The sequence below is a fragment of the Rhea pennata genome, chromosome 15 (genome assembly GCF_028389875.1).
Source record: "Rhea pennata isolate bPtePen1 chromosome 15, bPtePen1.pri, whole genome shotgun sequence".
NCBI classification, from domain to species: domain Eukaryota; kingdom Metazoa; phylum Chordata; class Aves; order Rheiformes; family Rheidae; genus Rhea; species Rhea pennata.
In genome coordinates, this window is record NC_084677.1 from 489765 (window position 1) to 516024 (window position 26260).

The 26260-nt window shown below is 42.9% G+C and overlaps 1 protein-coding gene across 1 annotated transcript in view; it reads left to right on the top strand.

Moving 5' to 3' along the window:
• Positions 1-25251, top strand: part of RAB40C (RAB40C, member RAS oncogene family) — a 40385-nt gene extending 15134 nt beyond the window's left edge. The window contains exons 3-7 of the mRNA XM_062588083.1: positions 9954-10014; positions 12173-12233; positions 22229-22306; positions 22716-22938; positions 24687-25251. Of these exons, the coding sequence (XP_062444067.1) occupies positions 9954-10014; positions 12173-12233; positions 22229-22306; positions 22716-22938; positions 24687-24967 (704 nt within the window). The 3' untranslated portion in view covers positions 24968-25251. The remainder of the gene's footprint in view (positions 1-9953; positions 10015-12172; positions 12234-22228; positions 22307-22715; positions 22939-24686) is intronic.
• The last annotated feature ends 1009 nt before the right edge of the window (positions 25252-26260 follow it).

Genomic DNA, 26260 nt, shown 5'->3' on the forward strand with positions numbered 1-26260 from the left:
GCTGAATTGTGGAGCAGGCAGCTGACAAATGAAGTATTCTGCAAAATCTGAACTTCTTGGAGGGCTCTGAATATATATTTTACTTCTGCTATTTACAAAACCAAACAAGCAATTATTTGTATGATGTGGCCCCTTCTGCCCATGAGCCCTTAGTGGTAGATGATGATGCCTGGAACAAACACCAAAATAAGCAGCTTTTGTATCCCAGAGTTTCAGTGTAAATCTAAAACAAATAGCTGAAATAAGGTGGATATGAGTGGAAGGCGGAACACATGCTTCAAAAGAAATCCATGAATTGGGGTAATATGAAGTCATATGCACTTGTTCTCACTGCATTTCGGTAGGTCTCTTTGTACTAGGTGCTCAGCAGCTTGTTCAGACTTGCATAGTTAGCAAGTACTTGGACAGCTTTGGTTGGAAGGAGTAGCATGAGGCACTGGGTTTTCTTCTGGGACATGGAATCCTGACTGCTGTGGGCACCTTGGGCAGCCTCCTCAGGCTCAGGCGGCCTCCTCAGGCTCAAAAGGGCCTTCAGATGTCTCCGCTGCGCAGCTTCTTAGTGGAACTCCTTAGCAGTTAAATGATTTGAAGATTCTTGTTATTTCCCACTGCCATGTGCAGCGGGAATGGATTTTGTATTTGCTGCTCTGAGCAGGCAATGATGACCATCAGGACAGGTGGTTGCAGGAGAGCCTGGGCAGAAGATAGAAGCCAATGTGATGTGCCAGGAGGGAGCTTTATCGATCAACTTTTAAAACTCTCTTGACCCCTGTTGCTGGTGAAGATAACTCACTGTCTGTCTCCCTAAAGTCTGGGTAATTGAATGCATGACTCAAACCAATGAACTTACATGTTATCTGGATTTTTTTTTCCTTTGGCTTACTGCTTTGAGCCGAGTAGCTAAATTGTTGTCTGTACTTTTTAGGCCCAGATAACTTCATCAGTTATTTTATCTATTTGAATAGATATAATTCATTTTTTTTCATAAACTAATGTTTGTGTGCTTATACCACATTTTTTTCTGAGATTTAGTACCGCTTACTGATAATGGAGAAAGTGTAGCTACTTCTCTAAGGTAATAGTAGGAATTGTAGTACAAGATAATGCACTCATTTTATCTTTAGCCCTGACTGTCCTTTCTTCAGGTTAGAGAAGGCACAAAGGCACAAGTTAAAAGAAGCCTAAAAATAAGGCATTTTGAACTGTCTTAATAATGCCCCCTGACTTCATATTCTGTCTGTTTCCTGGCACTTGCAATAACTTGGCTGCTGGATTCAGTAACTGTGAATGGATAATTTATTGACTATATCTTCAAATACATTCTTACATGAGGAAGTGCAGGATGTTTTCTAAAAAAAAAACCCCCCCAAAAAAAACATAAAATTTTCGTAGAATAACTGTTCTGCAGGAAAATGAGTCCCAGATAGTTAGTCTGGTTTAGTTTGACTAATGAGTTTGTGGAGAAAGCAATCGCTTTGTATAGATGCTGTCTGCATCAAAGAAAAACATGATGAAATGTCCTTCTTGAGAAGCAGATGTTGTTCTTGAGTCGCTCTGTTCCTCTTTTACCTTGTGTGTATTGGTTCATGCATAAAAGTGGGCACTAGAAAAAGCGTGCCAAGAACACTGCTTGTCGATAATGCAAAGTAGTTGAGTGTAGTGGGGGGTTTTTGTTTATTTGTTTTGGGATTTGGGGAGAGGGGGCAGCTCTACCCCCGAAATAAAGTGGTTGGGAAGATTTGTGCCAGTAGAGAAACCTCGGTTTGCGTTGCATTAGTAACCAATGTGCCAAGTGCCTGGGTTCCTAGCTGTTCAAATTCCTGCTATCAATTATGTTAATATGTTTTGACAGTTATTTGGGGAGGTTTGAGTGGTGTGGGGTTTATTCATTTGGGTTTTTTGCGGGGGGTGATCTTGTCTGTTTCTGCCTTCTCCCCTCACTCCGTCTGGAGGCCTCCAAGCAGAAATGCTGCCTTTGCTCCAGAGCTGATCTGCTCTCAGGTCACGCTGCAGATATGGAACTACTGTGCCCATCTCTTGGCTCAGCTTTGTGGCTCGCAGTGATCTCCTGTAAATCTGCCCAAAGGAGAACTTTAGTTGGGCATTGGAAATTTGATGCCTGCTGTTATTACTGGCAGCTCTCACCTGGGTAGGTGGCATGCCTTGTGGGGGCCCTTCCTTTCTGGTGCAGAAGTGCTCGGCCTTGCCTGGTGGCTTGCCTTCTCTCCCCATCTCACCACCTGCTGCTTAGTTTTGACTTTTGAAACTAAGCTTTTTCACTTGTGACTGAGAATATTTTAGGTAACATCTGTAACATGCAAGTTCTTTTTGGAATAAAGAGTTATCTTTGGATACTTCTCAGCTGGTAACTGGCATTTGGGGTAACTTCAGCCTAAAGAAGTGTAGAACTTAACTGAAGTGTTCCTTTGCTTCGATATGTAGTCTGTTTAGTGGCACAGTCATACTGATTTTTGCATAGATTCATAGCTTCTTTGGAATTCCTTTATTATTTACTTATTTTTAATCCATCTGAAAGGTTTGTGTAAGTCCTTTGTGGAGGAGAAAAGAGAGGACTTCTAGCATGCCATGCAAGCAAGCATTCCCACTCAGGATGTGGATTACATCTCTCAAACATGCACAAGTGAATATTGCCACCTTGAATATCCAAACAGTTCAGGCTCTACTTAGTCTCAGTGCAAGATACTTGTTGGTGCTTAGGAGGCTTTGAAAGCAAAAAGGTAAAAGATACCATCTGGTCTAGGACTGAATGAGAAAGATAGTTACTTAACCTACCTTATTTTCTTATTTATATAATGCATTGAGTGAAGGATTGGCCTTACTTGTTATTATACACCCCAGAATTTTTGACTGTTCACCATATATAATATCACATTTAATGAGTTGGACAGTTTCTCTCTTTTGAAGTATAAATGAATTCAACCCTGTTTAATTAAAAAAAAAATGAGCTGGTGTTACGCAGAGCAGAGCACTTCCGTAAGCTGGGGGAAACTGGTTATATATTTAATGAAGTTCAATGTACCAGTGTTTTCTGTGGGTGGATTAGCAGAAAAGAAGGCAATGAATTCCAGACTCCCAAGAATAGAAAGCAATCCATTTAAGAAATGAAGTGGCAAAAGCCACTTTGCTCAACCTATGATTCACACAAACTGTAAATGACTTGAAGTGATAACTAGAGTACCTCTAGGAAGGAAAGCAAGCTTGCCTTAAAAATCTATCAGTGTCTCACTTGAGTGCCTTTTTCTGCATGTCACCTAAAGTGTCTTCTGCTCCAGATTTTTTGATGAATGGCCTTCTTCTCAAAGACGCTGCAGATGCAAACTTGAGATACTGTTGCCGGCATGGTTGAGCGTAGGCTTTGGGAAGGTTTCCAGAAAAAACAGTTGATGGCTCATTCTAACATGATGCAAGCCCCTTCATCCTTCTGCAGTGGGACTCCTCCCAGTGGTAGCCTTTTGATATATATTTCCACAGGTATAGTGAAGCCATTAATTTGGGGGGATTGGCTCATTAGAGCCTTTCAGGGGGAGGACAGTTGATTTGGACTGAACAAACTACAGCTAAAAACTGAAATGCTCTCTGAAAACTCATATCATTCTTGTCCCATCACTAACCGAGAATCTTATTTGAAATCCTAAGGAGGAAAAGTACACATAATCTTAGTGCTGAGCAGAAGAGCTGAAACAATTTTATTCAAAAAATGCCGTTTAAGGGAAGGAGATCCTTTCGTCTCCTCTACAGACATTAGATCAGATCAGGCTTGAGAGTCTGGAAATGCAAAATTGTCTCTTACTTGTCTTAAAAGCAAAAATGGATGTAAAGTCAAGAAACTCTTGTGCGTACAGCGGTAAACGTTTATAGGACCGTGTTCATTTAAAACCATTTTTTCTGCGGGTAACTTTGCCCTGTACAAAGTGAGAGCGTAAAAGTAACATTAAATATATATCCCTGTTTTCTTTCTACCTTCTTCAGTGCAACTCGGTCTGTGTATCTGCTGATCTGCTGCCTCCTCGGTTTCGGCTTTGGCTTACTGCTGCCAGGGCAAACAGTCTTTAAGGACTTGACACGAATGTTAGGATGCCTTTCCCTGAGCAGTGAATTCCTAAGTGGGAAAAAGAGACCAACAGCCTGATCATGAAGCAGTAGCTTCATAATTTTCCAAGCAAAGCAACGTTCTTGAAGGAGTTTCATTTCCCAGTGAAGATGGTACTGTATTTCAGGTGACCGGCCAAATTTTAACTAAACCTAAGGTTTTTTTCAGTTCATATAGCTATTGATAGGAAGTGTTTTGTGCTCTTAAGTTAGTAATTTGGAATAGACAAAAGATTTGTGTAATATGTGCTACGTATTTCCAGGGGGAAATGGCCTAATTTCTAAGGTTTTTCCTGGTCAATTGTTAAAAAGAATTTTTTTGAATTTTCTGGAGATGGGAATGATTATAGTACTAGTTCCCATGCAGCTAACTCTGCCAAGGGGAATTGAGTGCATGACAGCAAGGCTGGTGACAACAGATCACTTTACATAGTATTCTCTACCAGGTAGTTTTACTAGTCAGAAAACAAGTTGAGATGGCGTCACTTTAAGTAGGAGTCTAAAGCGGAACTGGAAAAAATAGCAGAGGAGCTGAACTGAACGCTAAATGAGAGTGAACGCCCCAGACTTGTTTTCCAAGCTTCGTTTGTTTTGTTGCATCAAGCTGGATATTGGCCAAGAAAGAAAGAGATCAGCTGATAAAATAAAATAAGCTTTAAACCTGGCTGTTTGCTTTTTTCTGCTTAGTACTGCATGCCCTGAGGACCAGGCAGGGTTCCTGAAGCAGCTGCTGGTGGCAGATCGACTGGCTTGCTGATGTTGCAATATGTGTGGAAGCACAGAGTGTGGGGTGTGTAGCAGTGCATCTTTTTTAGAAGATCAAAGCTTGTTCTGAGAGAGGTGAAATGTCAGTTTTGAAATGAGCTATACTCTGCCGCAAGCGGAGGTGCTATTTAGGTAGGGAGAAACCCTGTCAGCTCCAGAAATTAAATGTAAACCTCCCTGAATTCATTAGCTGAACTGCTTTAAATGAAAAGACAAAAAGAGCTGCTCTGTTGCAGGCTGGAAAAGCAGCGATGTGGCGAGAGGCTGTCACGCTGCCAAAAGCTTCTGTACGATAGTGGCATCTAGTGGCTGCTGTGTATGAAATGGCTGGACTTTGCCTCCTTACAAAATCCCTGGGACAAAAGAACAGCCAGGGCTAAACTGGGGAGCTGTTAAAGGTGGGTCGGGAAAGCGGTCTTGGACCCTTGGCTTATCTGTCTGCTACAGACCATTGCTCTACACGGTGGGAGTAAGCGGCTGATGGGAGGTATGTACCGGGCTACAGCGAAAGAACCCGTTAATATGGTTAAAATAGAAGTCATATCTCTTAGATTTAAGTTGCAGCTGCTCGCAATTATGTGAGCTCTCTGCATGTAGTTGGTTTCAGACAGGCCAAAACGTCCACGTAAGCATGGTGAGCAGGGCCTTGGTATGTGCAGCCTGGAACCGCTCTGCTCTTTTACGCAGGTGTGAAGAATAAGGTATCTGCCGCACGGCTGCCCGCAGCAGACTAGCAACCTCCCCTTCTCCCAGGGGGACTGTCTAGCAGTAGCTGTGTCCTCTGGCCTCTCCAAAATAACAGCTGGGGTAGAATAATAACCTGCATCCAGTCGTACCCTTGCTAATAAAGGGCTGTTAACCATTGTGTTGCATCCTATAATTTATAAATGCATCTGTGATTGATTTATGTAGTAGTGTAGAGATGCTGTGGATTTGCCTGTGGCAACTGCTGTTCCTGCACAGCTATATAAGTGCCAGTTTCCTGCCTGAATGTTGGAATTGCATTGTCATCTGCATCCTGCTTGGAGCACCTCACCAACTGTGCAACAGACCCCAAAAGACATGGCAGGCAGGCTTTAAAGAGAATTGCTTTGAGCCGTCCCAAGGTGCTGTATGACATGGAAACAAAGGGTAGTTGACATTTTCCCCATAAAGGTTGCCATTGCACAGTTTATTTGTGAGCTTTTAAGTAGAATGTTTGCTTAAAAGTCTTTTTTTGTAAATTTAGCCCCTAGTCCAAATCTGGATATGTGGTGCAAGTTACAAAGTAAACCACTTTATGCCAACTCATGATACCAGATAATGTTTAAATGCAGAATATAACTTAAAATAAAAGGTCAAAACAGCTTGGCTTTTAACTTGTATATATGAATTCCTCAGACTAACTTCCATTCAAGTGTTGCAAGAGTCTAATCTTCAGGAATAAGGCCTTTACCCTTTATTTCCAGTACTTTGCTAAGGAGATAATTTCTGTGTGAAGATATGGGCTACCTTGAAGCCAGACAGGAAAAACCAATTGACTGGCAGCTGTTTGCAAATGTGAAGAAGCAGATTTGGTACTTTATTTTCTTTGTACTTTTGCATAAAACATAGGAAATTATTTTTTAGTTATTAGCCCAGTGTATTTGTCTATTCTAAATATTGCATGCCTGTTGTCCCAAAGCAGGGCTCCATCGCTTGTCTGAAGTGGGACAAGCTGGGTTTATGCCACATTCTTGGCGACAATAACATGCTGTTCAATCCTTTGCCCTGCACACCACATTGCTCTTCCTCTTAGTCAGCTCGTAGCGCTTTCACACAAGCGCTCCCTTAGTGCATTTGGGCTGCAGGCGCAGAGGCCATTGAATGCTTTCTGCCTGCAGGGAGCTCTTGTGTGCAAAAAGCAATGGGACAGCTCTGCATAGGGCAGAGTCTTGGAGGACTTCTCCTCAGTGGTAAGGCAATGCACTTAATTAGCCCTTTCCTTAAAAGCCCGTGCTATGGAGTAAATCTGATTCTGGAATAGAGGATGAGGGAGAGGGAAAAAAGGCATGGGTTTTTTGGCTGCTTCAGGAGTGTCCATCCTTTGGCTGCAGAGCAGACTTGTGTCCACTAATACAGTGCTGCCTGCTGTCCCTTGGGACAGTGGAGATTTATACCTGTATGAAAATAAATACAGGTCATTCACTGTCTCTGGAGGAAGATAAAACAAACTATCCGTTTTCTCTGATAAAGCACTGCAAATGGTTGGAATTCAAGATAATTATCTTGATTGCATTTTATAGCGCCCTGTGAATGCTAAAATCCAATTTGTTTTTCACTAACCGGAAGCTCCTGCTGATGACGCAGAAAAAAAATCCATTTGCTTTATTGACAAACTTGTCCATTAGGTTTTCAGGGCAGCGTTGCCCTTGAAGGAGAAGGGAAATACAGCTGGTAACACAATGGTGGGTTTTTGAAATAAATACAAGTTTGATAACTAGCGGTGAGAGGGAAAAGCAAAGTTGATCCAGTCGGAGGGAAGGGGTTCTGCTTTGTTAAAGCCTGTAAATGAGTTTCCACTGGCTGCCTAGTAATAGTGCTTTTTGCCGTGTCTGACCAACTTCAATATCCTAAAGGCTCCCTGCAAAGCTGGTTTACCTGGCCGCCTGCCAATTGCTTGTCTTATTCTCTAACCTAGGTTTTGTGGGATAGGGGATTGGAGGTGCAGTTGTGCTCTTTCCTATCTGCTGCAGCTGAGGGCAAAAAGCACGTTCCTTTCACTTCCAAGTAACATGGCTAAGCTGAGTTACTTTTTTTTTTCCAAAAAAAAAAAGACTTTTTTTCTTCTCTCCCTTAATATGAGAGAGCATATTGACAGGATCCAACAACTTTTTGCATATATGAAGATACTGGACACCTCTTGTGCATCTTGTGCAAATGAGTCATTTGTTAGCACAGCCTAATATTGCAGTTTTTGCGGGGGGATATGCTCTTCTGATATGGCAGCTCTGTGAAAAGCAGGGTTTTATGCTGCTTTCTCAGCTCCTGGTAAAGGAGGAGTGCTCACTGCCTTGACTCCCGTATGATACACATCTGATGATTTATCTTTCTACTAACTCTTTTGAGTGCCTGAATTATTAATGCTTTACATGTCTGTCTTCTGGCCCCATGGTATAGAGTACAACAAATCTTCATAGAATCATAGAATCAGTAAGGTTGGATGGGACCTGTGGAGATCATCTAGTCCAACCCCCCCCTGCTCAAACAGGGACACCTAGAACACGTTAGATAGGGTTGCATCCAGGCAGACCTTGAAGATCTCCAGAGAAGGAGACTCCACAACCTCTCTGCGCAACCTATTCCAGTGCTCTGTCACTCTCACAGTGAAGAAATTCCCCCTCACGTTCAGGCGGAACTTCCAGTGGTTCAGTTTGTGCCCATTGCCTCTTGTCCTGTTGCATGGCACTACTGAAAAGGGTCCGGCCCCATCCCCCTGACACCCTCCCTTCAGGTACTTGTACACATTGATAAGATCCCCCCTCAGTCTTCTCTCCTCCAAGCTAAAGAGGCCCAGCTCTCGCAGCCATTCCTCATAGGGCAGGTGTTCCAGCCCTCTGATCATCTTCATAGCCCTATGCTGGACTCTCTCCAGTAGCTCCATGTCTCTCTCATACTGGGGGGCCCTGAACTGGATGCAGTCCTTGAGGTGAGGCCTCCCCAGGGCTGAGGAGAGGGGCAGGATCACCTCCCTCGACCTGCTGGCAACACTCTTCCTAATTCACCCAAGGAGACCATTGGCTTTCCTGGCCACAAGGGCACACTGCTGGCTCATGGTCAACTTGTCATCCACCAGCACTCCCAGGGCCTTCTCTGCAGAGCTGCTTTCCAGCAGATCAGCCCCCAGCTTGTACTGGTGGCTAGGGTTATTTCTGCCTAGGTGCAGGACCCTACACTTGCCGTTGTTGAACCTCATGAGGTTCCTCTCTGCCCAGCTCTCCAGTCTGTCCAGGTCTCTCTGAATGGCAGCACAGCCCTCTGCTGTATCAGCCACTCCTCCCAGCAAACTTGCGGAGGAGGCACCCTGTCCCCTCATCCAGGTCATTGATGAAGAAGTTGAACAAGATGGGACTCAGTACTGAGCCCTAGGGGAAAAAAAGAGTCTTCTGGTCTTCAAGCACAAAGCAAACTAGTGAAATCAGGTTGTGGTCTGAATGATGCCACCTTTTAAACCAAGGGAAGATGCAAAAGTTGAAAAACAGTGCTGAGTTGCATCAACCTTTGCTTCCTGGCTATTCATAGACCATTGTGACCTTGAGGTGAAACTCTGCAGTTTTCTGTGCAGGAGAAGAAATGAAGCATGGAGGGTAATGGTGCCACCACCTTGATAGAGCATTTGGCAAAGGGAGTTGCCAAGCTCATCCCTCTCTGCTTTCGGGAACTTCATTCTCATGCTGACGGTGGGCTGTGTAATTCAGCAGTGCATGTTGTCATGTTGTGGCACAATCCTAGAGGATGAGTGGATATGAGAGGATCCTTATCAAGTATAGCAAGTGGGTATTTCTCAAGTCTCAATTTCTATTCTGTCCCATAGCTGGAAAGAAGAAATTGTGTACTCTGGCAGGCTTTCAGTATCCCCACCTTTCAAAACGTCCTTTGAATTTTTCAGGAGGTGATGTTTGTTCAAAGATGCTTGGTTTGCAGACTAACTTGCCAGAGAAACTTCTGTGTTTTTCCTCTCTCTAGCTAATCCCCCAGAAGTCTGTAACTGAACGCTGTCACTTTGGACAATGCTACAAAACAGTGAATCTTCTAGAGATGGAGTCTTAACAAGTTTTATCCAAGTCTGCAAAAGGAGGAGGCAATCTAAGGGTTAATTGTGTTTTCCAGAGGCAGGAAAGAGCTCCACAAGAGTGCTCTTTATTTCGAAGCAGATTTCTATTAATGTTTTATCAAGTCTCTGTCCCAGTTCTCTAGAAACTTGCAGTAGAGCAAGAGGGAGAAAAAAACACATTTTCAGTAAACATTAAATGGTGGGTCTGGGTGTGCAAAGCTGATTTCTTGCCAGTCTCTGAAGATCTGCTCAGTGTTTGCTCAACTCTTTGTTGGTTTCTTTTCAGGAATTGACTACAAGACCACTACTATCTTGCTGGATGGCAGGAGGGTCAAGCTGGAACTCTGGTGAGTTTGTTTTTATTCACTGTAGGACCAGCATCAGTGAGCAGAGGAGTATCACTAGCACGATACTGCGTTGAGCTATGGAGAACACAGAGCGTCCCCTGGTCATGCAGTGAGGCTTACTAGCTTTTCTTCTCAGTGAGTTGTTCTAGCAAATCAGGCCTCCTTCCATTAATGAGTAGCCCAAACAGTGTGCTGTCCTGTTTGCCAGAATGATCCTATTTCAGTCTTTCTCCGCTATACGGGATTGTATTCCCATACAGCCTTCTATCACTGGGGGAGCAGAACTATTCTGGCAGTAGTACTGGACTTTCCTTATCATATAGGAAAAGAAATATGTACAAGAGAATATGAAAGGAGGAGAAAAGTATGTGAAGCCATTTGTTTGTCCCTACAGAAGCCTGGATATTTCTCAATGACGTGGTTGGAAAATGCTACCATAGGCAGTGCAATGAATTCACCTCACAGTTAGTATGAGACTACAGTAAATCCCTGGAGGGCAGGGTTTACTGGAGTGACCTGACACTGGGATGGAGATGTGAATGCTTCAAGTGAATGATGACTCCTCCTTCCCATGCTAGCAGAGGCAGGAGACTAGGAGTCCTTTTGGCCGGCTTTCTGTCTGTGGTTTAAACTACTGTGAAGCTGCCACATGAATCCTGTAGATAAAAGACAAGAGATAGCCAGTTCTTATTCTGGATTTCACCCTGGTTTAATAGGGAGTAACACAGTCCCTTGAACAAGAAATTAAATTTCCACTTCCAACACCTGTATCAACAAGAAAATCTGTATGAATCGCTAGGTTAGCGAACTGAGCACTGGTTTCTTGGCCTCAATGACTGACTTTGGAAGTGTACAGACTTGTGGTTTAGTTATACACCTGCTCTCAGTTGGATGTCCTCATTTTTATTATGAAACAAAGGAAATGGCTAATTGTGTTTTTTCTGTGTGATTTTTATATTCTTTTATTTTTCTTGTAAGATGCCTATTTTAACATTTCAACTCTCTGTGTAGTCACCTCTTGCTTCTTTCTTAAAGCCCTTTCTTTTTATATTGTATTACTTAGGTTGGAGAACCTGCACATAACCTTCCCTGAAAAGCTTACGTCATTATTTTATGCCGTAATGATTTTGACTTACTTAATGATTACTCTTAACATTTCTTTCCTCATCTGACCTAGTATTTTTTTGTTGGGGCAGAAGAGGGTTTGAGCACAGACCATTAGATTGAAGTTCCAGACCAATAATATGGCCCTTGAAAGCTTTAGATCTGTAAGTGGGGCTTTCTTGAAACTTGTGGTCACTGCATTTCTCGTATAGCTGCTGCAAATGTCTGTGGGATTGACCAACCTTCTCAGAGGTTACTATTTTGTCTTCACTGGGCCAGAATCGGACAGATACAGCAAACATCATAACATTTTTGCAAATGAACCTGAATTTGGATTACATATCAGTAATATGTAGCCCATTTGGATTGTCACAAGTGGCAGTCAGGACAAAGATTAGTGTTTCTAAAGCCCGTTGTCCCAGTGAGCAGTACCTCCCTAGTACTGTTCCTGGGTCCTGTGTAGGGTATGCTAGACTAGATCTATCAAAGAGGTTTAGGTGTAAAGACACTTCCTTTCATATTTGGTTAAACCTTGTTTGGAAAAGTAAGTGAAACTAGCTAGTTCAAGAAAATTTCTCCTGGTTTCAATGATCATGTTCATTTTTTATGTTAGGTTAGCTTTTAACCATGAATAGGAAAGATCTGTAGTGTCATCCTGATTTTTGAGCTGCCAGTGGACTATTGAGAACTAGAGAAAAGATCTTTTGCCCAAGGAAATAAATGACTTGCATCTTGGTAGATCCTAAGGTAGTGCTGAGGGATCTTGTTTGTGCCTGGGAAACACGAGGACAGGGAGGAACTGTGTTGTGCATCATATTAAGACTGAAAGTGGCAGTACACTCAAGGAATATCTTCAGATTTTTCCTGAAAATATCTTGCAGAGCAGTTCTAATATTGTGCTTATTCCTAAGATTTAATGAGGTCAGCAGGTCAACACTACTTTTTCTCTCTTTTCTTTTCTTTTTTTTTTTTTTTTTTTTTTTTCTGGTCCAACCAAGGAGGTGTGTGCTATGGGATTTGATTCTTTAGCTATAACTAATTTTCTTTGTTACAGGGACACCTCAGGGCAAGGAAGATTTTGTACCATTTTCAGATCCTACTCTAGAGGAGCCCAGGTAAGCGTGCTGTCAGTGTCCTGAGAGGGGATATTTACTTTTTTTTTCCAACTGTAAAAAAAATCTTTCAATCTGTAGTTAAGAGCTCTGAAGAAGAACACATCAAGCATCAGAAGGATGGGAACTATGTTAACACACTCTATTTCTTTGCTGCCTAGTACTCTTTTTTTTTTTTATGAAACAGTGGGAGAGAGGGGAGAGGGAGTGACTGACTTTTACAGAAAAGGTCTCTGGCAGACTAAATTCGGTATTGGTTTCTACGCTAAGGGCTGAGAAGATGAAGACTACAGAGGACAAAGCAATTCTCCCTCTAGATCTGCCTTTGCTTTTAATGTGGGGACTTGTTCTTTCTGAGGTTTGTCGGATTTGTTTAAATATGACACCAGCTTTCCCAGTGGAATTCTTCCAATCTGTGTTGCATTCAAGACAGTTCCAAAAATATGACTCCTCCAACTTGCATGATGGATACAGACTTGAAACTAGAGCAGCTGAGTTGGATTTTCAAGTGCATTCTTTAAAACATGAAACAAAGCATTACATTTTGAGCTTCTCCTTTGGGCCCTGCTACAGAACAGAGTCTAGATTCTGAATAACAGAAATATCTTGTGTTTTTCCTGAAAAATTGCTGTTAGTAATACTTTCTTGTTGTGCTAATCCTCTTGGTAACATGACGGGGGGGGTGTCCAGGATAAAGTTTCCTCAAGTTCAATGAACTTAAGACCTCCTGCAAATTTACTTGTGCTTTAGACATGAGAACACTTAGGCTAGGATGTGCTGTTGATACCTCCTACAGTATCTCGTTTATTCTTGTTTGTGAGCACCTCTGGTGTTGTGGATGGCTTTGAGGCAGCATCTTGGAAGCTGAGGCTTGTGGCTGTTGCAGGAGTGCAAAGCACATGAATGCTGGTGTGCAATGTGCAGTAGGAGAGTATACAGGCCTCTAACTTACATGTTCAGTCCAATGCATGAGTTTAAAGACAAACCTCCTTCTACCCATACTACATTTCAGAGAATTCTAGAGCTTCAATAAATATCCTTTTGCTTGAGACCATATCCTATCCCTTATCAGTGATAAATGAACAGAGTTGGTCAGCATGGTATTCTGATGGCCTCATAATTTAGCTTTGGTCAGTGAGAAATCACTGTGGTCAGATGCCCAAATCAAACCAGGAGCAGAAAATGAATAGAGGGTAGGCTTCCCAACCTGTGTCTAGTAGTATTATCTGTCCCCTTTTACCTCAGTCTCTAGCCTGCTTTTCTAGACCATTGTACAATAGACTTTCTCTCCTTTGTGTAGACTGTGAGCTCCTTGGAATAAATGCTGTGTCTTGGGAGAACTTAACCCACTGGAGCCTGCACCACGTGCTAGAATTCCTAGCTGCTGCTGCCATACAAAGACCTAGGGCAGGTGTGAGAGGTGAAAGGAATGGTGATGAAAATACTTTTCTTTGGTTGAAAGAGTGAGGTGATCCTCATTTGAAACCACTCATCTTCACTGGGACAGTGAAGCTATTTTGCTTTATTACTTCTGACGTTTTCAAGATGATGTCCCTGCTCAAGGTATTGGCTTGTGAAAACACACAGCTATTTACCCAGGGAAGCAGTGTGGAGTCTGCAAAAAAAAGGCAATTAGGGAATTCATCAAGGTGCTCAAGAAAAGTCCTTTTGCTTGGAATGATGGGGTAGCCACAGACCAGGCAAAAAAAGGAGACTCTGCTGTGGGGGGAAAGGAAAACTCCAAAGAAAGTCTAGTCCTTGCTAGGAGACAGTTCTTCACTTGGCAATCTCTCCAGCATTTCCTTTAGAAGATTCAATTCTTACCATTACTCTTGAGAAACAATAAAGCAGGGAGGGGAGTCAGGAGTGCTTCCCTTAATTCAAGGCACTTGTCACACCATGCAGCTGCTTTGGGTATTTTCTTAAGCACTCACTATTCAGATATTCTCACTTGACAGGTTACTGAGGCCAGGCCCTTGCTCTCGCAAGCAACCTGTGAAAGTCCTAGTCAGAAACTCAAATTTTGAATTCATTCTTAAACCTCCTCCTTGTACTCCTTCTGGGAAGTCCGGTTATACAGTCTCGGTCCTCTACCTAATAGGACACTTTTGCTAGTTTTCAGCTTAAAGATGCTCATGGCCAGTTTATACCAACTTGTTATTGTGAAAATATCACCTTGTACTTTAAATAGAGCCTTGTCATCTTCCTGGCACCTCTCTTCTGTGCGGTATTTGTTCTTCCTTAGCCTTTGGCTTATAAGGGTTTAACTGCTTTTCCTTTCTCCACCTGGATTTGTACCACACTTGCCACAGCAGAAGTCTTGAAGTTAGATAATGATGAGATAGGAGAGACGAAAGTGGACAGGTGAGGCGAAAATGTCAGTGGAACATGCAGCATTAAAAATACCTTAAAGAAACAGACAACTCAGTAGCATTTCATTTCTTTTCACCTGAGACCACACTGGGCTAAGCTGTGTTTACGCTGTTGATGAAAAGGCTGTATCACAGATCGACTAGATGGCAGCTTTCAATCAGAGGAAGGGCAGCATTATGAAGCTAATGCTATGCCAGGAGTAGTTTCTGGATGGTGAAAATAACTAAAGGCACTGAAGTGCATCCTTGCAGTGCCCTACTACTAAAATACTTGCAGTGCATCTACTACTAAAAATAAACAGTCCTCTTGCTTTGGTTAGCCATTAAGAGATACTTCCCTCTTTCATGAGAAGCTGTGGAGAGAAAATTAGAGATAACATCTGTATTCCCACTAATACAAGAATATAAATATATTGCCACATGGGAGCTAGATCATCTGATACCAAAACTGATCTAAGTTTTACTTCAGGTCATCTGGAGAAGGCTGTACCTGGATTCTAGTCATTAGCCTTCAGAAAGCACCTGCTTTTTCAGAGTGCAATGCTCATCTCAGGAATATAGTTCAGAGAGCAACAGTGATTTTCTTTCCACTTGAGAACTCCCCACTTTTTCTATAGAGCAGGCTTGCTGTTTAGGGCTATTTTGTTATTTTTGAGGGTGAAGGTTGACTATTTTAGCAGATCAGGATTGAGCATCACAAAACTTGTTTGCAAAGGGAATTTTTGACACAAGCAGAATGCTAGAAACTGGCAGGCTTGAGGAAAAACTATACTCGACTGCACAGGTCTCCAGAAGGTCTTTGGATACCCTGACGTTTGTTATTAAATCATTCACATTAAAGACTGCTCTGTCAAGTTGGTTGATCAGGTTTATTGTGAACATCTTTCCTTTACACAGGTCCCTTGAGGGAGATAAGCAGATAAGATGAACAAGGTAAGCTTTCCAGAGAATTTCAAGAGAGACTCTCTAAAACAACACTGATCAGAATGAAAGGGCAAGATGTTGCTGTCCCAAGTAAAGAAACCATCAAGAACCTCATCTTGAGGAAGAAAGATATAAGCAGTCTATTTCAAATTTTAGGTCAATCAGATACATGACACCTTCTGGCATCCAGCATCAAATGTGTCAAGAGAGACAGGCTGTAGGAACCCAATGGAGGCATTACATGCAGTATAAATGCCTTACAGCTCCATTTCAATTTCTAGACAGATGTAAATCTTTCAATGCATCCCCACTTGCGAACTGTTTTTCTTTTTAATTATTCACCGTGTGTCACAATGCCTTGATATTTTTGGTCCTCAGTGAGGAGAGTAGTGTTCACTTTAAAATGTGTAACTGGAGAGCACAGCACAGAGTTACCTGCAAAAACTGAGGCCAAAACCAGAATCTTGGACTCTGTGCAGGACCAGGAATCCCATAGGTGTATAAGGTCCTTTAGAGAATCTTTCCTGTGGGCTCTTTGGACAAAAACTGTCATGGGACTGTTTGCAAATGCGTAGTGATCTTGTGTGGCCTTGAATGACTCTGTGCTTGACAGATGCAATTCTTGCATTGTAAGTCCTAATATTGTAGTACTACTGGAAGGATTTTTCAAAATGTGAATGCACTTGCATTCACATGCAAGGAGCTAGCCTGGGATATGTGCCTCTTTTATGCTATAGATAAGGCAGTCTTAAATTATTGAAGAGTGTTCAGCAGGTTTGTAGAATCACAGAGTATCACTTGGTTGTCACTAGAATAACAAGATCTTTCTTGTTCTCCCTCCCTGCCATGCCTAACTGATAGGATTTTTTTTCAGGGAGGCAATGGGCCCTTTGGTTCAAGGCTTGTAGCATACTGATTTGGCTGATATTTCCCTCCTTTTCTCTCCTTGCTTTCCTGAGGTTTGAGATTTCCCCTCTTCTAGCATAACAGCTTTCATCATCCCTTCACTTCTAGGAGTGTGTTGGGCCAGCAGGTCCTGGCAGCATTGCTTCAGGATCTCTGTTTGGGCTGAAGGAGGAGGAGTGCTTTCTGAGGATAGCAGTACTGACCTCTAGGCACTGAGGGTGAGGGGAAGAGTATGGAGGCCGAATCAACCTGACTGTAGGGGCAAAGGAGGGTAGAGGTGGAAATCCAGCAGTATTGTTACCCGCAGGACAAACTAGGGGAGTCTGTAATACTGCAGTCTTCATAATTATTCTGGCATCTCCTGCCTTTTGTGTTTCCAAATTTGCAGTAGTGGTAGTATTTCAGTGTACTGGTCTCTCTCCAGAGAGCACAGACAGCTTATTTGCCATATAAATGGAAGGAAGGAGAGCCATCATTTCACAGCCAAAGTGATATACAAAAACTTAAGTTCTTTGTGAATTTTTTCAGGCCATCTATAGAAAGTCATAACCAGCATTCAAAAATTCTTCCATCTTATACCAGAGCTGCAGGCCTAAGAGAATAACAAATACTGTTTAGTTCTGCTTAGGTAGCTGATCTTGAAAGTTGCTCTTTGTGCTGTTCAGGGCTTTGTAGTATGCAGGGAGGTGTTGGCATTTTTTGGCAACTCAAGAGGCTCTTGAGATGTCTTTGCTGAACACCTTACAGCTTTTTCAGTTGCTGCAAACACTTACGTGTGTCACATCTCTTCCATGGAGGTTATCCAGCTGCTGAAAGAGTCAGCCCCTATCTGTCAAGATGTTTACTGAAAGCTTAATGATTGATAAACCTCCCCATATGTTATGCTGTTAGGAAATTATCTGGCAGCAGGGTGTAATTGACCCATGAGTAAGGTCTGGGGTAAGTCCAGTTTAGGTACCTGCAGCAAGCTGAAAGCAGTCCTGGGGACATGGTTTGACTTCCCCCTCCTTGTCTGTGTAGACAGATCTCTCTGTAAGCTCCTGCTGAATACAAGTTTAACTTTTGTCAAAAGTAAGTGTGCTGCTGCATACAGTAACAGATGATCTTTTGTATTCTTTGCTCACTGTGAGAGGCAGCACGTAAATGGAAATTTCCACTGCTGATGAACAAGCAGTGGTATGGAATTGAATAAATTTAGTATTCAATTCAGAGTGGAAACAAACTTTGAAAATCAGGTGTCAAAAGACTTTATAAAGGTCTAGGGATGAGTCCAGTCTCCTAACGCAGAAGCCTGTATGTAGACAGACTGGGAAGCAGAGAAAGAAAGAGTTGATGAGGGCTCTAGAATAGCCTAGATTTGAGAACTTGCATGTAAAGTTTGGGTAGAGCTCTTCACTGCTTGATGCTATGGAAACCAGGGGAGATTGGGGTGCATAACATTTGAAAGCTGTTCTGTGAAATCAAGTAGTATTTGAGAGGTATGGAGATAATTATGGTGTTGACAGCAATCTAGGCTTCTAGGCTTTTGGAAAGAGAACTATGCAGGTTACAAATAGAAATCTGTTCACTTTTATGGTTAATTTAAAATTCTGAGTACATTATTTCAATTTTTAAGTGGAAAAAAGACAGATCTGAGTTAAAATTTTCAGGAGAGATGGATCCAGTTCCCTGTCTGCACATCTGTACTGTTCTCTCTAGGAGATAAAGTAGTAATGACAAAGTGTATTTCGGATGTGTCATGTAGAAATGTGGTGTCTGGAGCATACCTGTACTGTCTGGCAGAAGTACAAAGTATCTGGCAGTGCCACACATTGGAGAGGGGTTTTTAGAGCTCCTTCGTCCATCTCATGCAGAGTAAAGCTGGTCTTAATATCCATGCTGGGGAAGATGGGGACAGAATCAAGATTTTAGACAACTTGGCCTTGTTTTTTTCCTGATCTTTGGAAAGTTTGACCTGAGTATCTTAATTCTAAATGTGTGCACATGGAGCTGTGTTCTGACATTAGAGGGTAAACTTGGGGGAAACAGTGTGTCTTTTCTTGCATTTAGTAACTATTGTCTTCACTTCCACCTTGCTGACGAGAACTCAGTGTTGCCTTTTTGCTGATGTTTCATCCTTGTTCCTCTTAAGGAGATCTTAAACTGCACTTGCCAGCTGCTCTTCTCCTAGAGCGTATTTCTGCCAGAAGCAGTCTTGACAAACTAGGTCTTGAGTCTGTTTCTGTTGGCTAAAGGAATGTCAGTCCAGAAATAAAGTAGACTTCATTTAACTTGTTGACAGTTTGTTTATGTCTTGGAAAGGAGTCATCAAACTCTTTCTGTTTTGTTATTCCCTGGCTGTCATGCGCTCTTTCAGTAACGTCATTCAGACTGGAGCTTTTCATTCACATAAGCAGCCTTGGAAGCTAGAGGTCAAAACTCATATAGCAGAAATGAAAACAAAGCTCAGAATCTCCATTTTCAAAATGCACCTAAAACATGTTGCAACCTGGTAGTGAGTAGTTTGTGATTGGGTTCTTAAAGTGCTATTTTTGGTTTTGCAAGGTTTTTTTTTTTTAACAAAGTATAATTATTACTTCCTACTCTTTTTCCCTACCTAGACCTAGAAGAAATCAAAATTCTTTGCTCCAAAACAACCCCACCCTCCCCCCGCCTTTTTTTTTTTGAGTAAAAAGTGTTACTTTAACTGTATTAGAAATGACAGCCCAAGAAGTTATGGGACAGGAATGAGCTCTCAGCTTTCCCTGTAAGAAACTTAAGATCAGTCTGCTCCCCCCACCACATACTCATATGCACGATCTACTTGCTTACTATTTATATGAAAACTTACTGTCAGAGGAGCCTTAAACTAGAACTTGGAAGTGCTTGTTTTTCATGTTGGGCTGTCAAAAATGAAGAACAACCCACCGTGCAAGTTTTTTTTTTTTTTTTTTTTTTTACCTTTTCCCCTTCTTTTAACATATTTTAACATATTTTGTCCTTCCTGCAAATGGCACAAATGCAAATGAGTAGATATTAGAAAGGCTGTGAGGCCAAAATGGCCAAGCTTCACTTAGAAAGTAACACATGCAATGGGAATACTATGCAGGAAGGATGAGGCTAACATTCAGGAGTTGGAGCTCTTGACCAAGATTAAAAGCAACTATAGAAACTGGGCAGGCTTTGTAAGAGCTACATGCTCCAAGAGAGGTTTTGAAAAAATGAGAAGCAAAATCATGTATGCTGGATATACCAGCATAACTTGAAGAAAGACCGTTTTTCCAAATGATGGGAATGTTTTAAGTGCCAACTTAAGACATGACATTATTATGAGGGTTCAAACGCCCCGGTGTTTCTTTCCAGTGTACTTTAAATCTCATTCTTCTGATCATTTTCTGTGAACTTATGAGGTATATCACATCTCTGTACATGGTGTCTCTGTTTACCCAGCGCATCAAGGGCTTTGGCAGCAGCAAAGAATTTAAAGCTGTGTTACAGGAGGACTGAGTGGGTTGAGTCTCTTGTCTAGGTAGTAGATTTTCTGTTTAAATGAATAAAGCAGCAGCTTTGCTGGAACATTAGGACACTTAGTGATCATTGACTTCTATGAGGATAGATGTTAGGCAGTTTGTCAGCTCCCTCCTTCACTGAGCTGTTTCTGGGTATCTCAAGTAGCAAAGACCAGGCTGTCAAATGAGACTTTCCTTTGCCATCTTAAGCTATATTTTACGGGGCTATACACTGGGGACTTGCTGAATAGATGACTAGTCCTGGAGGACACCCCAGATTAAAAGAAGACTGGTTCTGCCAAACTTATTGCTAAATGATCTGTCGTCCCAGAGTCTATATGTTGAACTAGTTTGTTTTGCCCTCAGCTCAGTCTTACTGCTCCTGGGTTATTTTCTATGTGATGCTTTATGTTGTGCCTTGCTGTGTTGCCTTCTCTCAGCAATATGAGTTCATCTGTTCTCTAGTTCCTATTTCAGTGTATCTTCAATTACGATTCTGCAGAGTGACCTTGAAGTTTCTGTCATCACTTGAAATGTTTTTGATTATAAAAGAAAAGAGAGGTGATGGACTGGAAAAACAATGGGAGCACTAGCTGCTCCTTGAGACAATTCTCGAAATCCTATATGTGTGGGACCATTGATGCTAACAGGTAACTCCTGATGTACCTGCAGGGTCAGACATAGCCTAGTTTCCTCGTGGCTATCCTCAGAAATACTTCAGTTCACAGCAACACCTTACTAGGCAAGCTTTTTTTTGAACCTGAGTAGCTTGTTAGCTAGGTTTGGAGCAAGGGTGAGGACCCTCTGAGGTGCTGCTGCATGTTATTACTGGTGCAGACACAAACTTCCCCATGTCCAGTCATGCCTGTCCCACTTGCGGACATCGTTGCGCTCAACACTGTGAGAGGTACCTTGGGAAGACAGATGTGGCCTGAGGGTGCAGGAGGTACCCCTTCTTTCTAGAATGAAAAAAAAGGAAAAGCCACTGGAAAATACAATGCCATTATACTGTACCACCAGCTGAGCAGAGTGAAAGAGGAATTTCCATCTTACAGTGAAGAATAAATGGTTGGTGACTATTTTAGTCCATTCTTGGTAAGTGGTAGGAATTAAGAGCAGAGTTGCTATGTTGGCTTCACTGGGCAACAGGCTGGCCTAGAACAAGCCACATACCTGAGCAGCTTTGTTTCCTGACAGCCCGGCAGATTTCTTCATCAATGAGCGGTGGCAAGAGGACTTTTACAGATAGGCTGATGGTGGCTTACGACTGCATCTTCCCTGTGGTTGGTCTTTAGCTATTTGCTTTTGTCATCTTGAGCTGTGTCTCCTACAGTGCAGGCTTCCTCCTCTCATTCCCATGTGTATGCACACACATGTCTGTGTGTGGGCACACAAACTGAGTGCTAGGAGAGTATTGTGGGGAGAAGACATATGTACTTGGTCTGTTCAGGTAACTCTGCAGCTACCAGCTGTTGGTTCCCATCACTGACAGGATTGTGCACTTGGGAGAACTTTGATCTTATCTACTCTGGCTCTTACATTGACTAATGTGCTAAAGTCACTGTAGCTATGTTTGTTTTCTGCCAGTGTGGCACCAGCCTTTAGCAAAGCCTACTGTGGACTCTGATTCTGAGTCCTTAATCCTCCAAAGGCTCTTGTTACCTTGATTATTGAAATCATTGAACTTCTCCCCTGACAGTAAAAGGAGCACAGAATAAAACAGAATCTGGAGAAGAGGAAAAATGTGCTGAAGATACGTTATGATGTAAAAACTTTGTTGGGATCTGCTGCCATCCTGTTATTTAAGATATCTGTTTTGCATAAGGAGAAAGGAAAAGGCCTGTTTCTGCTTTAGTGGCTTTGTATAAGATTTGTTACTAGCCAAGTGCATGCTTTACACAACCTTGCTTGTCCCACGTTGTTATTCCAAGCAGATTCAGAAAGTGAGGTTGTGCAAACGTATTTGTCCAACCACAAATCTGATACGAAGTCACCAAGTTATGTCCTCTTTTTGCAGACACTTTTGGAAGTGATGTGGGAGATGCTCAAGGAAAAGCAGAATTGGCACCTTTCTCAGAGCTGGTAACTTGTTAGAAATGGGTGTAAATCCCCCTCTGGTGGATCTGAGTTAGTACAGACTTGCTGCATACTTGTGTACTTGCTAGGGCTAAAACTGAGGCAAATTGAGAAATGTTCTTTCTGTGTCTCAGCCTGTTAGTTTCTGAATATAGAAATAGTCTTTCCAGGTGCATCTCCCTTTTAGTTTGTATAATATGAAACTTCCTAATTGCATGTTCTCTTTTATTAGGGAATTCTCTTGGTGTATGATATCACTAATCGTTGGTCCTTTGATGGGATAGATCGGTGGATAAAGGAAATAGATGAGGTAAGTTGAGTAGAAGAACATCTGTAGGGTTTTTAATGCACCATTCACATGCTAGGGTACTGGCCTTTATGGCTGTGAAGAGCCAATGTGTATGGTAGTGTGGGAAGATAAACTCACTGCAGGAGTGCAGTGATCCGTGATTAAAAATCCTGAGAGGTTGCACCTTTGAGATAGGGATAATGGCTCTGCTGTGGAGAATCATTGCAGTCTACTAATCAGCAGAGCAGAGGGGATAAGTGCCGCTCTCAACTTCTGTATAAATCCAGAGTAGCAGCAAAGAGCTTGGGAATAGCCAAGAAACATAGGAAGATTACTTCTGAAGTGGATTCTGGAGAGGATAAATTAGCCTTTCGCCTTTCTCATCATCATCACACAAGCTTTTTTTTTTTTTTTTTTTTTTTTTTTTAAGCATGCCCCAGGTGTCCCTCGGATCCTGGTGGGAAACAGGCTTCACCTGGCCTTCAAGCGGCAAGTACCGACGGAGCAGGCCCGGGCCTATGCAGAGAAGAACTGCATGACGTTTTTTGAAGTCAGCCCACTGTGCAACTTCAACGTCATAGAATCCTTCACAGAGTTGTCTCGCATTGTACTCATGAGGCATGGCATGGAGAAGATCTGGAGACCCAACAGAGGTCAGTAGTGGGAAAGGCATGACAGTTGACTGGGCTGAAATGGAGATGGAAGGATTTGGCTGTCTGCCTCCCCTTGGGTGGGAGGCATGTTTACTGTGGGATCTGAAAGCACCTGACAAGTTGTGGGTCAGATGCAGCATGTCTAACTTGAGGCTTTTCATCAAGTTGCCTATATTACTGCAGGAACCCTGTAGCCAGCAATGAGGGATGGGCAGCTCTGGCATGTCTAGATTTTGAATTGCTCTGGAGCATCCTACACCTCTCTCCTTTCTAGATGAGGCTGAGGGCAATTAAGCTCCTAACTTACTTAAAAGTACTTCACTCAAATGTTCGTGTGGGATGAATTCAAGTGTAAGCACCTCTGTCCTTAACCTTGTCTGAGCCTGTATCTCCAGTTTCAGAGAGACATAGAGGCTGAGTGAAACCAGGACAACAAGTGTTGAAAGGGACTAAATTGCATGCCTATTCCAGACATGGAGCAGTGTGCTGGAACAGTCCAGTATGTCATGTGCACATCTGCAGCATGGCAGATTGTGAGCTGAGCCCATACTGTTTCTCAGCATGTTGCATTTGAAGTAAAATAGTTTTAAGTCCTATGTTTCTGCCCAGAGGTGGCAGTGTGGCCCACTGACAGATTAAGCAGTGGGAATTTTGTATTCCCATCTATGGGGTTGTCGGCTTTCATATGGGTCTTGAGTTCCTGCTCACTGGGAGAGGGAAGATCCTGTTAGCTAGCCCCCATCACCAGATCACTGCATCTGACCTTTTTGGTATGCTGCTGTTTCATACCTGTGGAAGGCTGGTGAGCAGGAGAAAAGTAGTCTGGCCTGAATTTGCAATTCAGGCGCTCTTTCTTCATGCCAGATGTAGAAGGTTGCAACCTGACAGCAAATTCCTTGGTGCTGTGTGACACCATGCTCTGTGCTGAAGGCTTGCCTTATGTTGAGCTCATGTAGGTGGGTAACTACAGCTGGCCTGCAGCTGTGGTTTGAAAGCGAAGTTCTCTTTGCTGTAGACCTCTCCTGAATCTTTTCCAGAGGCAGGATTTCTAAGTGCTAACTTCCTGCTCTGCCTGCTCTGGAATAGTATAGCAACTTTTACAGGTTGCAGCCTTCTGCAGACTGGAGGTTAAAAGCATGCCCTCATGTGGCAGTTGCTGAGAAACTGCATCCAAGTAGACTTCCCAAAGATGATTTGCATGTTTTGCACTGAGCAAAGAAGCCACTGGGAAGCCTCAAGTGACTGAGCCTTGTTCTGGTTTGGTGGGATCTTTGCTGCTGCAGTCGCTCAGCAAAGAGCCTGTTCTTTGGCTGCTCCTTGCCAAACCATTCCCAAATGGGAATATGTCCAGCCTCAGGGCTTGCAGAACCTGTTGCCTGCTTTCCCTGGGCCTGACCTTCAGGTTGCCAAATGGTAGCCTGAGAAACCAAGTGTTTGGCAGGAATGTGAGCAAGGCCTCTACCTATCCTGTCCACTGTGCTAGGAGTAGTGGCAGTAGTGTCTCGCCCAGTGCTGCCACCAAAGCTGGTGTCTCAAAAAACGCTAACCTGTAAAGGCAGAGCTTGCCTGGAATTTAGGACAAAAGGTTGGAAATAAAGGATTCCCAACTAATCTGTTCTCTATTCAAGGCTCCTGGCTTTTCTCTTAGCTCTTCTACTCTAAGAAACGAGAACAACACAGCATAAAGAACTGTTGTAGGAAGAAGTCTGTCTGTGCAGTCTTGACTGTCTGGTCTTTTCTCCCACCAGTGTTCAGCTTACAGGACCTGTGCTGCCGAGCCATTGTATCCTGTACTCCAGTCCACCTCATTGACAAGCTGCCATTGCCTGTCACCATCAAGAGTCACCTGAAATCCTTTTCTATGGCAAATGGGATGAATGCAGTGATGATGCATGGCCGGTCGTATTCTTTGGCCAGCAGTGGGGGTGGGAGCAGCAGCAAAGGTAACAGCTTGAAGAGGTCGAAATCAATTCGTCCACCTCAGAGCCCCCCACAGAACTGCTCGCGCAACAACTGCAAGATTTCTTAGCAGGATGGATGCACTATGAGCATCTTAATATATTCACACTCACCCACCGATGTACAGATGTTTGCACACTTAACCCTTTTCGACTGGATCCTTTCGGATGGGCTTTCATTGCTTTTCCGACGGTGCACACAAGATTGGGAACGTGCTGATGTTTGGCTTCGTATATGAAGTGTGGTGCTGGCTGGATCTCATTGGACAGGCAGGGAGAAGAGTCTGCCAAGTGCCCCTCCAAGAATGCTTTAGGCTTTGCCTCTCAGTCTGGGGTGGAAAATTCAACAGCTGCTGGGTTGGGCTGGGGGGGGGGGGTGGAGGTGGGGGGAAGCTCATCCAGCCTCAATAGAGGAATGGATTTAATGGAAGATTGAGAGGCTTAAGGGAGTAGGCAAAGAGTCTGTGCTGCAACTTTTAACTCTTGGACTCCTGAACAGATAGCTGGTGCAATAGTGATTGTTGGATGTAGGAAAAAAGAAATGGGAACAGGGGACTGATGACAGTTTCCACCAGGATGTTAACCTGCTGTTGCCAAAAAAAAGGGGGGGGGGCAAGAGTTGGCCAATTGGAAAGCTGAAGGAAGCAGTTTGCTTGCTGCCTTCATCTACTTGTGTAAATATTTTATATATATATATATATATATATATATATATATATACACACATACACACATATAACAACTTTTTTTAAAGTTTTTTTTTTTTTTAAGAAGCCATCAGGGAAAATTTTATGCAGCCATGTAAATAAAAGCATTGGATTAAATTTTCCAGTATCAGCAAAAGGGGAGAAGTGGGTGATTTTAAGGTGAAAGCGTACAAATGCTTTAAGAGACTTTCAATCACCCCATGAGTTTACTTTTTTTATTACTACATATGCAGAAGGAAAGAATGATTTGTGTTGCATACTCCAAGTAACCTTATTGTGATCGTACCCTAAAACTTGCATGTACTGCGGGGGGGAGGGGGGGGCGTTAACTCAATTGAGGGACAGAGTGGAAAGACCAAGGATGTGGATTTGGGGAGCAGGGGGAGGTAGGCAGGACAGAGGTGCAGCTCTGCAGTCAGAACTCATACAGTCAACTGATGCCACGTTTGCTTTGCATTTCCTGATGTGCAGCTGATCAGGGACTGAGAAAAGCAGAGGGTAGAAGCGTCAAGCCTAAAGCAGAGGAAGAAGCGCAGAATCAGTCTCCTGCTCCTGCACAGCTCGGGCTACTGGTTCTGGAGTCCTGCATCTGCCTTTTATCTGTCTGCTGTCCAGATCCTAAGGTCACTACTCCAAGAGGCGAAGGCCCTCAAATCC